The sequence below is a fragment of the Schistocerca cancellata genome, chromosome 4 (assembly GCF_023864275.1).
Source record: "Schistocerca cancellata isolate TAMUIC-IGC-003103 chromosome 4, iqSchCanc2.1, whole genome shotgun sequence".
NCBI classification, from domain to species: Eukaryota; Metazoa; Arthropoda; class Insecta; order Orthoptera; family Acrididae; genus Schistocerca; species Schistocerca cancellata.
In genome coordinates, this window is record NC_064629.1 from 805116867 (window position 1) to 805128930 (window position 12064).

At 36.6% G+C, this 12064-nt stretch overlaps 1 protein-coding gene across 3 annotated transcripts in view; it reads left to right on the forward strand.

Annotated features, from left to right (window-relative positions):
- LOC126184737 (filaggrin) overlaps positions 1-12064 on the forward strand; it is a 351145-nt gene that overhangs the window by 249894 nt on the left and 89187 nt on the right. For all 3 annotated transcript variants that reach the window (XM_049927274.1, XM_049927275.1, XM_049927277.1), the window contains exons 9-10: positions 6239-6499; positions 6763-6918. In XM_049927274.1, the coding sequence (XP_049783231.1) occupies positions 6239-6499; positions 6763-6918 (417 nt within the window). The remainder of the gene's footprint in view (positions 1-6238; positions 6500-6762; positions 6919-12064) is intronic.

A 12064-nucleotide genomic window follows, 5' to 3' on the forward strand; every position in this document is an offset into this window, starting at 1 on the left:
GTCTTATTGACATAAAAGTAATACACCTCTGTGAATAAACTACAGCTCTGCCTTACACTGTCCTCAGTACAAAATGGTGTTTCGATATTTCTCATATTTATTATTTCCACATCGTTGTTGTGGTTAGTAGACTGACTGTGTACTTCATCCCCATTCTCTCCATTGAATGATGTGGCACAGTTGTCAAGACACTGGACTTGTGTTGGTCTTCTCTCTAGCATTGATTATTTTGTTCTTTATTTCATTCGTACCTTATTCTGCTGGATGTGTACTATAGATATTTTCAGTTGTTGAAATGTAGGTTTTGAAATCCTGTAGAGAACGTATAATTTTTCAATCTCTAATGTTTTTATGTAGCCTGGTGTTTATGGCGTTAGGAAAGATGTGCTTTATCTATTTTTTTCTTAATTTTGTCAGTACCACACTACTTCATGTGCTCCTTTTTCTTTAGTATTAAGGAGTTTAGCATACTTTTCACAACTACTAGTTTATGATCCTAATTTGTATCCGCACCTGGTTGGGCTTTGCAGTCAGGTATTTGTTTCCTAGATCTTTATGCGATAATGATATGCAATGAATATTTTCCCTGTCTCCCACATTCATTTGTGATGTTCACCAAAACCACTTGAAATTGATTACGAAACTCTGGAACCCCCCACGACCTATCTCTCTCTCTCTCTCTCTCTCTCTCTCTCTCTCTCTCTCTCTCTCTGTCTCTATTGCTCCCCCCTCCAACTCTCTCTCCCAGCACATATTCTCCTATAGCTCTATTCTAATGCTCGCAATATAAAAATTTATTAGTGTTTCATCTTCTTTGTGTGTTTTATAAATTTATTGTCTTTTTTTCCCCTAACATATTCTGCATATTTCTCCATTATTTGCTTATGTTGTGAATAAGTAAACCTGTGTATTGGTGGTTGTTATTGGTTCCACTTCAGTCCCAGGAACAAAAATTTTGCCATTGTATTTCTCATAATTACGAAGTTCTTATTTAAGCTGATGTCTTACCCATAACTGATTACCAAGCAATGTGATGCAATGGTAAAGGTAGTGGAATTGCCATTGGAAAGAACAGAATTCAGTTTCACCACTCTAATTTAGGTTTTCCATTATTATGCAACTGATAACTCACTCCTCTGCAGTCCCCACCTGGACAGTAATGATCAGAAACTAATTAATCTTTGAAATTTTTTACGGAAGAACAAGATATTGATGGCATCATTTTTGTAAGACTGTGTGTTGTTTGACAAAATTTTTGGTGCCTTAACACACTGGTTTCTTTTGCCTTTCACACTGATGTATTTTTTATCATTGCTGATTTTTATGTCTTTATGGATAGTTTTGAACTTAACAAGAATATGTTGAAGGATAGGATGTTTGGAACATCAGTCTGTTTAGACTGTTTTGAAAAGGCATTTTGAAGAATGAAGCTGACTCTTTCTGCCTGAAGTCTTTGGCCACCATATCATATGACTGTTACTTAAATCTAAATCTTAGTGTGCTTGGAAGTGATAGATAGGTAACAGTGATGATCATATCAAATACTTACATGGAATATTTTGAATTAAAATATTGCTTACACTCATTCTTCCTCAGCATTAAAGTGTTGCAGTCTTTTCATTGGTTATCAGACACTAAGACAGTTTTTTAGTGATGACATCAATGCAGATTTACAGGAATCTAGTCATCAATAATCCACTTCAACTAAATTACGTAAAGTTCTTCCTATTCTTACTGTATCACATTTTGAAAAATTTGAATTGAAATGTTGGCTTTTGGTTACTAAGTTCAGTGATTATGGAAAGGCACATTACCATGTACTTGTTGTTGTTGTTGTTGTTGTTGTTGAGGTTTCTCAAAATGCCACAGCACTCGGTACAGTGTCAACTCTGCGTGACATTTGACTTGTGGCACTAGTGTAAGGGATATGCGAGACACTGTAAACTAGCGACTACAACAATCTAATGCTCTGCCTGAAAATTGGCAATTCTGTGAAACACAGGAGGAAATTACATTGAATGCTATCAACTTACAAACATCTGTTGTATTTGAACAGGTTTGCAACAAAAGTTCTCATAAATGTATGGGTGCCATATACATACATTTATGCTGCATTTTAAGTAAAGGTAACATTCAAAGCCGAAAGTCTTGGCCTTCAAAAACCAATGCTTGATTCAGAATCCAAGTCAATAACTTATTTGGTTTTGAGACACTAATGATTTACAAGTGTATTACAAATGAGAAATTCAATCATTGTGAACATATTAGAATACTGGAGAAAATCGTTACCAGCTTTCAATCAGTTTAGAACAAGATGTCACTCAGATTAAACGAGAAGGAAAATTAGTCCAGAGTGAAATGTCTGACAAGCAAAATAACTCATGTTAGACTGAGTGTAATTGTTGCTGTGAGAATAAATTACAGCAGAAAGACTTGTTGTGGAGATCATAAGTACAGACATCACTAGATCGTGGGATGAGGGAAAGTTACAGAATTGGACTGAATAGTGATCACAATCTTTTATTTATGTATTAGTTGCTGTTGCTACATGTGATCTGCACCCTAGACAACTTTGCCACCTGTATTTCATTGTTGCTCAAGCACAGCACTTCGTAGAGTTCGAGGACGAGCAGTGCCCTGCTTGGCTAGTAACTTCGATGAATGCAGGGAGGAGAGTATTGAGCAGGCAAAAATTTCATCATGCAGCCAACCGTGGGAATGTACATTGCGTACTTTGGCTTTTTATGAACATCTACCATGTTTAAATGCAGTTTGCCTGGATCCATTTGCACCCGGAATAGAATTGACTTTAAAATTGGACAAATACTCACTAATAGCATACATTTCTCTAGGAGATAATAAAGACTAGATGGGGGCCAGTGGTGAACTTAAATGTTCCACGGAGCAGTGTTGTCGACGTAGACTGTGAGGCGGCATGGGAACAACTGGGGATGCATCAGCTTCTGGTTCTACACAGCCAATGAGAGAGAGGCAGACAGACAATATGTCTGTAAGCAACAGACATGGCAACATGCTCTTGTCAGTACAGAAGCAAATTCTACTGTATGTTCAGGAAAAAAAAACAGCTGTAACAAAACCTGAGAAATTGCAACATTCTGAAAAAACTAGGGGTGGTTGGGCAACCAAATATTTGGTGACAATGGAGCTGCCCTGTTAGGATGATTATGATTATGATTAAAAATAGTGATACTACAAATGACAGGCTAAGTAAAAAAATTAATGTAAACAAATTCTTATTGTTTATTTTTTTTTCTCTGTGATTATCAAAATGTAGACAATAGATAAATGGCATAAATTTAGAATTGGTGTAATGTTAACTTTTTGGCAGATCCATTACATCAATAAAAGTTTGTAATTTTGGTTAGTCAAATACGTTAAAAATAAATTTTTCTCAACGAGCCTCTTAAAAAAGGGGGGGAGGGGTCATCTTATATTCAGGATCATCTTATACTCAGATAAATACGATAAGTTGTTTTAGGAGTTTCAAAACATGTTTTTTCCAGTTTAAATTCTCATCAGTATGGATCCATAACAATGTTTTATTATTTCATCACCAAGTGTTACACTTATCATTGGTGTAGTATCCCTAGATGTGCAAAACCATGTTGTCTCTTTTTAAAATAGAAGGTGAGACAAGTCGTAGAAAACCAGTTAGTGGTACTTTTAAGAACTTTGTTTACTATTTCTGTTTCTGTACATATATTTGCATTGAGTACAATACTAGTGTCATATGAAAAAAGAACTAATTTTCCTTATATCTTAGATGGAAGATGGTTTATGTATGTGAGGAACAGTAGTGGACCTAATATTGAACCTTGGGGAAACCCATATGTGATTTCTCTCCAATCTGAATTATGTCCCTGGCGTCCATTGCTTGAAATGCTACGTACAACTTTTTGCATTCGTTTGGCTCTATATGACATTGTCCATTTGTTGGACACACCATGAATCCCATCAGACATCAATTTATCTAGGAGAAGACTGTGATTCCCACAGTCATAATCACATGAGGAGAGATTAGGACTATTGGGTGGTTGCTCGAGTGTCTCCACTTGTAATGGGTGAGGCTGCTCTCCCAAATTGACCAAAACCTTGTCCTGAATTGTGACCAGCACAGTACTTGGCACATTATTCCACAACAGTTTTTTTAAAGACATTCTGCCCTGTACAGTCTTTATTCCTCTATGGGTGTCCACTGATGTTTGTCCTTTGGCAGCCAAGAAAAGACACAGTTGATAATGATGCTGCCATAGTTCACTTTTTGACATTTATTGCAAGCACATTCTCTCTTTTTCTCTTTAAAAAAAGAAAACATAACACATATATAGGCATTGGCATTCTTATAGGTCTATATTGGCAAGGATCTGGAAGAGAAGAAATACCTTTTAAATTTTTTTCATCAACTCTTTTTTATGAGATTCCTCTGTTCAGTGACATAGGTTGCTCCAAAAGTGATTTTTCTATTAAGGTATGGACAGAGTAGAAGATAGTCCTACCACACACCATAGCCCAACACTTGCCAACTTGTTCTGGTCCACATCATGAATGTTGTCTTGGATGAGGCAATGTGTCATTGTATAGGAGATTTGTTTTGTACTGTTTGTTTCATGGGAGGTGTGCATTATTAACCTATTGCACTTGCTTGAAGCTTTCATGCTGGATAGAACAACAATATGTATGAGGATAGATTGCTGCTCACCATGTAGAGGAGGCGTTGAACTGTAGACAGGCACATTTGAAAGTGGACTCCTAATACATCCTCCGAACTTCTGTCTTTCTGATATTTAGGGACAAACACGGTGCAATTGCTCAAAAGGTCAATACAATTAATATATTTTAATTTCTTTATGCATGTCACTAATAAATGTTCTCATTTACATTAAATGTAACACGGATGTTGGTAACTCAAATAATATTTCTACTTCTTTGAAATGCTCACAATTATAAAAATTTAATTTAACGTTCCTGTTCTTGACATTGCAAGGAATTTGAACTTTGCAGCTTTTTGCTGCTCTTCAAACAGCCTTACAATTTAATGTATACTTAAAAAGAAATGAATTTCCAGGTTTTATATATTGTTTCAGTATTATAAAACTGTGAATATGATTATGGTATCAGTATTTGTATGAATAAAGTGTGGTTTAGAATTTAGATAAGAGGTGCAGTTTACATATTTAATACAGAGATTCTAACTCAATATAAGTTTGACATAATTTAAAGTGCATTGTGAATACTCTGACCTCAAAGCTTTCTAATGAGCTATAAATTCTTTTAAGGTAATGACTTTTTTTGAATAAGTATATTTTGAAGGTAAGTGATTTAACATATTATGTATTAGTTTGTATTTTTCTCCAACAAAACTGGAATACTGTAAATTAAATATTGAAGTTACTTTGCTAAAAACTTGCTGTTGCATTAGTAGTCTGCTATGGTGTATTATGTACATTGAGATTGATCTGTGTGTTCTAAGGTTACACAAAATAGTTGAGTTACTAATGTAAATGTCACATTTTGGATTCTTTTTATTGATTCACGTTTCTGGGCATAATTTTGAGTAACTGTGTCACCCTATGCACTAAAACAGTCATTTTCCAATTGTGTATCCTATTCAGCTCTGTGTGTAAATGAAAAGGATTTGCTGATCCCACCCCCAATTTGTATGAACTTCAAGCAGTTTGTCTTGTAGTGTGATTAAAACTACATGATATTTGACATTTGTCAATGGCACTGCAGCATTGCCACATGAGCTGTCATCGGCAGTTGCTCCTCCAACAAAAGGGAGTGGACTGCTAACATGTGCACAATGCATTTTTCTCCCTGGCATTGTCTGGTACCAGATTATATGAGTATGCCACAATATTCGAGCATTACTAGTGAACTGGTGCTTCGTTATGGTGAATTGCCAGTGGAAGGCAGTTTGCATATGATGGTAAGAATTCTGATAGGAGGAACTTAGTTCACAGGTGTGAAGTGCCAACTGAGAAATAATTTTAATTGGACAGTAATCACTGAATCACACAAAGAAGCTTGTTTCTTCATTTAAAATTTATTGTTCAGAAACAAGTTTTACTGATATTTTTTCCGCAAACAGGAATTTCTGGATGTTTGGTTACAAATGGAACCACCCCTACTTTGTTTGAATGTACTTTATGCTTGATTTTCTCTTTAAAAGCCATGTCAAGAAATCTGTGCTGAAAGATTTTTTCCAAAATTCCAGGTTGCTACAGGTTTGGTGATCCTCTGAATGAAGAGGCTGATTCACTGCACTCAGATGATGAAGACCATTCAACAGGAAGAGGTGAAGATGACAGTGATGAATTTGCTGATGATGAAGGCATGTCTAATCAAGAGGATTCTAGCTCACAAGAGTACCTTGATGATAGCAATTACCTGGATGAAGAAGAAAGTCACAGAGAAAATTACAGCCAATTTCTCTCAGCTCAGAATCAGCTCAGGATAAGGTCAAAATTTCATGGAGGTACTGTGCTTTCTGACAAACTTTGTCAGTTTTAACCTATATTGTACTGTGCAGTATGGGTCTTTATAGATCAGGATTTTATCACTTACTACTTTTAATACTCGCAAAATCAATTTAGAATACTTGCTTTATTTTTCTGTTCCCTTTGAAGTAACTGTAACATGTATGTTGTGAGAGAAAAGTTGCACATCAAAATTTTATGTGATCTTAATATAAATATTTTGCTATATAGAGTCTACCATAATGCCTTATTGTCCCTACAGATTTTCGAAATAATGACTGTGGAGATGGTGGTGGATATTACAACACAAACTTAATTAGTACTCCAGCCTTGACTGCAGCAAGTCTTCAACAACATCAGCAACAACAGACATGCCATTCAAGGGGTAGTGGTGGAGCAATCATTGGATCTGTGTCAGGCAAGTAACAGAAATATGTCTTTTGTTAAAATGCTGAGATTAAAAACATATGAATGGAAGAAAAGATGAAAAGTCCATGGTAAAAATGGTAACTAATAGGATCAGACAGGACACTGGCTTCAAAAATAAGCAACCTTTCAGTCAACTGAGTTATTAAAAAGAAGTAGCTCAAAATTATGGGATACAGAGTATGACTAGGAGCAGAGCGAAGTGTCTGATGCAGTGCACAAGTCAATAATTTTATTCTTTGGTCAACACAGATTGAAGGACTTCAGATGATGTATGATAATGAGTGCCACATAGATAGGACATTCCATTTCCAGAGCTGTGCTGACATTCAATGTTTATGAATCCATGAATTTAACAATGTGTAATGAAGAATTTAGTACTGAAGGAAATGGCATTCAACAGGTACAGTGAAGTAGTCAGCCAATGGTATTTCGTGATTTTGACCAGACAGCACTAACAGTAGGGTTCCTAAAACACTGGCTGATACAGATTTTGGTACAGGAGCTATGAGACATTTGTGTTGCAGAAAAATGATATGTTCTTATGGTACGTTGGAACAGAAAACTCACCAAAATAAGTCTGTAAAGTTATGATGTAAATTTAAACCATAAACATTTGGTACTGTTGGGCCATATACTTGTTACAAAGTATTTGCTACATGTTAATATCCTTTCTTATTGCATCTGACCACAAAAATACCATTACAGTTGTGGTGTGATTGGCTGTTGCAGAACTAATGGTACACGTACCATCTTCAATTTCATAGTTCTGAAGGTAAAGTGTTGTATTTAATGGTGGTCATATTAAAACATGTGTACAACAAGAAAAGCTTTTTGTGGCTGCCAGTGTGCTAAAGACACAATGGTATGACTTGTGTAATAAAATGATAGTATATAAAACATTCCATTGTGGTATGTTACAGACTGCTCCAATCATACTGTTGAATTTTACAATTCCATGTTGCTTGGCTCTGCAGAGGCTCAATGGGTAAATGCCAACCAGCAAATTAAAAAGTCTTAAGGTTTGATCATCAAATGTATAAAATAGGAAGAGAGTCGTGAGTGTGGAATCAGTGATGTGGGGAACATGGAGACAGGGGTAGAAGTGTGTATGTGTGGCAAGGACTAGCCATAGTTGGAGCTCATCCTATCAGAGGCAAGGCCACCTGCAAAAGCAGTCAGCTGTACTGTAACTTCTGCACAGCATTTTATGTGAGCATGATCAGCAACCAACTGTCCGTCCAAATAAATGGCCACGCCAAACTGTGGCTAAGAGTCTAAGAGTAGTTGACCACACTGTGGCAGTACATGCCACTGAGCATAACAAGCTCAATCTCAGTGGCTGCTTCACAGCTCATGCCATATGAATCCACCCTTTCCTCCGTAATACCAGTTTCTATCAGGTACTTCCATAGGAATTGTCCTTGCAATACATCCTTTGATTGTGTAATCCTTACCTCAGTCTTCACTAGCCTATGCCTAGTGAGAATGTGGAGGGCCTGGTAGACTAAAATTGATAGCAACTTATACATTTATAAGAACAGATATTTGCAAAGCCTTCATTGATTTCCACAATCAGAACTTAAAAAAAAAAAAAAAAAAAAAAAACTTTACCAGGTAATCTTCAGTAATTGTGCTGAATGTAAAATTCTTTTGTGAATTTGAAACATGTATCAATGTGGGACCTACAATGTGTAGGTTTGCCCATTTTATAAAAATCAATGTGCACAATTTGTTGTTTTTGTGATCTTCAGTCCAAAGACTCATTTGATGCAACTCTCCATGGTACTGTATTCTGTGCAAGAATCTTCATCTACGAATAACCACTGCAACCTATGTTCTTCTGAATCTGCTTACTGTAATCATCTCTTCATCTCCTTCTATGGTTTTTCCCCCTACACCAATTTCCAAAACTGAATTGATGATCTCTTGATGTCTCAGAATGTGTCCTGTAAACTGATCCTTTCTTTTAGTGAAGTTGTGCCACAAATTTCTTTTCTCCCCATTTTGATACAGTATCTCCTCATTAGTTATGCAACCTACCTATCTAATATTCTGCATTGATCCAGACAAAAGACTTAGTAATGCTTAAATCTATATTGGAGAACAAATTTTCCTTCTTCAGAAATGCTTTTCTTGCCCGTACCAATCTGTATTTTACATCCTCTCTACTTCAGCCATCATCAGTTATTTTGGTGCCCAAATAGCAAAACTCGTCCATGTTTAGTATCTTATCTGCCTACCTAAATCACTCACAACTGCCTGATTTAATTTGACTACATTCCATCACCCTTGTTTTGCTTTTGTTGATGTCCATTTTATATACTCTTTTTCAGGACACTATCCATTCTGTTCAACTACTCTTCCAAGTCCTTTGCTGTCTCTGACAGAATTGCAATGTCATCAGCAAATAGCAAAGTTTTTATTTTATTTCTTTGAACTCTTTAATTCCTACTTTAAATTTGTTGTATATAACATTTTGCTCGCTGCATTTTAACCCTACTACCTTTAGAATTTCAAAGAGCCTGATCCAGTCAACATTGTTACATTTTAAGTGCTTTGTGTAAGTCTGTAGATGTTATAAACATAGGCTTTCATTTCTTTAACCTATTTTCTAAGCTATGTCTTAGGCCCACTATTGCCTTGTGTGTTCCTACGCTTCTCTGGAACTTGAACTCATCTTTCCTGATGTTGACATCTACCAGATTTCCCATTCTTCATTGAATAATTCATGTCATTATTTTGCAACTATTGTTTATTTAATTGATATATTGGTAACATTCACATGTGTTGGCACCTATTTTCTTAGGAATTGCAATTATTACCCCACCAGTCTCATATATCTTGCACATCAGATGGGATGGTTTTGTAATGACAGGCTCTCCCAAGGTTATCAGTAATTCTGACAGAATGTCTTCTGACAAACTGCCTATTGGCTTCTGTCTCGGGTTCTTCGGCCGACGTTCATCTAATGATTTTTCTGACGTTTCGCCAGCACGAGTGGCTGGCATTGTCAAAGCTTCACCCTCCATTGCCGGTGGTGAAGCTTTGACAATGCCAGCCACTCGTGCTGGCGAAACGTCAGAAAAATCATTAGATGAACGTCGGCCGAAGAACCCGAGACAGAAGCCAATAGGCAGTTTGTCAACAAGCGGCCACGAAAGCCTTAACAATTTAGAATGTCTTCTACTACAAGGGCTTGGTTTTGACTTAGGTCTTCCAGTGATCTGTCAAATTGTTCGTGCAGTATTGTACCTACTGTCCCATCTTCGTCTACATCCCTTTCCCTTTCTATAACATTGTCCTTAAAGTTCATCTCCAATGTATAGACTCCTTCCACCTTTCAACTTTCCCTTCTTTGTTTATTATTGTTTTCCATCGGAGCTCTTGATATTCATACAGCTGCTTCTCTTTTCTCCAGAGGCCTCTTTAATTTTCCATAGTGCCCAGAGCCATTTTGAACCTCTTTAATTTTCCTTTAGGCAATATCTATCTTTCCCCTCATTTAATTTGAGTCTAAATCCTTACATTTGTCCTCTAACTATTCCTGCTTAGCCCTTTTGCACTTGCTGCCAGTCTTATTTTTTCAGACATTAGTATTCCCGTTCACCTGCTTGATTTGCTGCTTTGTTATACTTTCTGCTTTCACCAATTAAATTCATTATCTCCTGCGATATACAAGGATTTCTACTAGTCCTTATCTTTTTGCGTATTTGATCCTCTGCTGCCTTCAGTATATCATCTCTCAAAACTACCCATTCATTTTCCACTGTATTCCTTTCACTTGTTTTAGTCAGCAGTTGCCTAATGCTGCCTCAGAAGCCCTCAACAATCTGTGGTTCTTTCAACTTATCCAGTTTCCATCTCCTTAATTTCCTAACTTTTTGCAATTTCTTCAGTTTCAATCTATTGGACTGGTACATAAGTTCATATTGTTTTTCGATTAGTTTAGTAAACACAACAGATACACATAACAGAGACTTTAGTCTTCAATAATATGTTGTCCTCCTACTATTTACAAGTCTGCCAATGCTGGAGTAACTTTTGGATTCTGCAAGATTAGAAATCGTGTGCTTTTAAGGAAAAAATTTGTCGAGCCATGTTCAAAGAGCATTTTCATTCAGAAAGGAAGTTCCTTGAAGATTGTTTGATAGAGAGCAGAAAAGGTGAAACTCTGAGGGTGCAAGGTCAGGTGAATAAGCTGGGTGTGGAATGACTTCCGAACCCATCTCCTGTATGGTGTTTCTTGTCACTCCAGCAGAATGTGGGCAGATGTTATCATGGAGTAGCATCACTCCATGCAGTCTTTCTGTTCTTTGATTTTTTTTGCAAGACATCTCAGTTGTTGACAATAAGTGTTGTCAGTTATGGTTACACTTCAGGGGAAGCAATTCGTAGTACACTGTTGCTGTTCCAGCAGATGCATAACATTATCTTTTATGGATGTGCGCATGTCTTTGTATGTTGAGTTGCTGCTTTGTTTGGGCTCAACCATTCCCCTGTTTTCTTTTTATATTAGTGTAAAGACGTCATATCTTGTCACCAGTAATGATACAGAATAGGAACAGTCTGTGTTGTCGTGAGCCAGATGATGATGAGCAAGCAGAGATGCACATATGATAACCTACTGATTTTTGTAATTTTGGCTTAGAGCATGTGGTACCCGTACACTCAATCTTTGAACTTTCCCCATTGAATTCAAATATTGCACAGTGGTGGAATGATCACAGTTCATGACATTTGCCAGTTCTAAAGTACACTGACATGGATCATTGTGGATTAATGTGTTTAAACGATCTTCATCAAACCCAGATCTCTTCCTGAATGCAGAGAATTGCTAATGTTAAAATGATCCTCCTTAAAATGAGAAAAGGATTTTCTTGCCATGCTCTGTCCATTGGTATTATCCTCATATATGACACAAATGTTTGTGGCTGCCTCTGCGGTTATCACCCCTCTACTGAACTCAAACAATAGACTGTGTCGGAAATGTTCAGATTTCTCCATTTGCCACTCCATTTCCTACTGTTTACAGCTCCACTCACTATACTCAAATGACAAAATGACGATATGTAAACTCAAATAGCAACAGTGAAATACAAATAAAAGATGACAATCGATAAATGAACCCATATCAG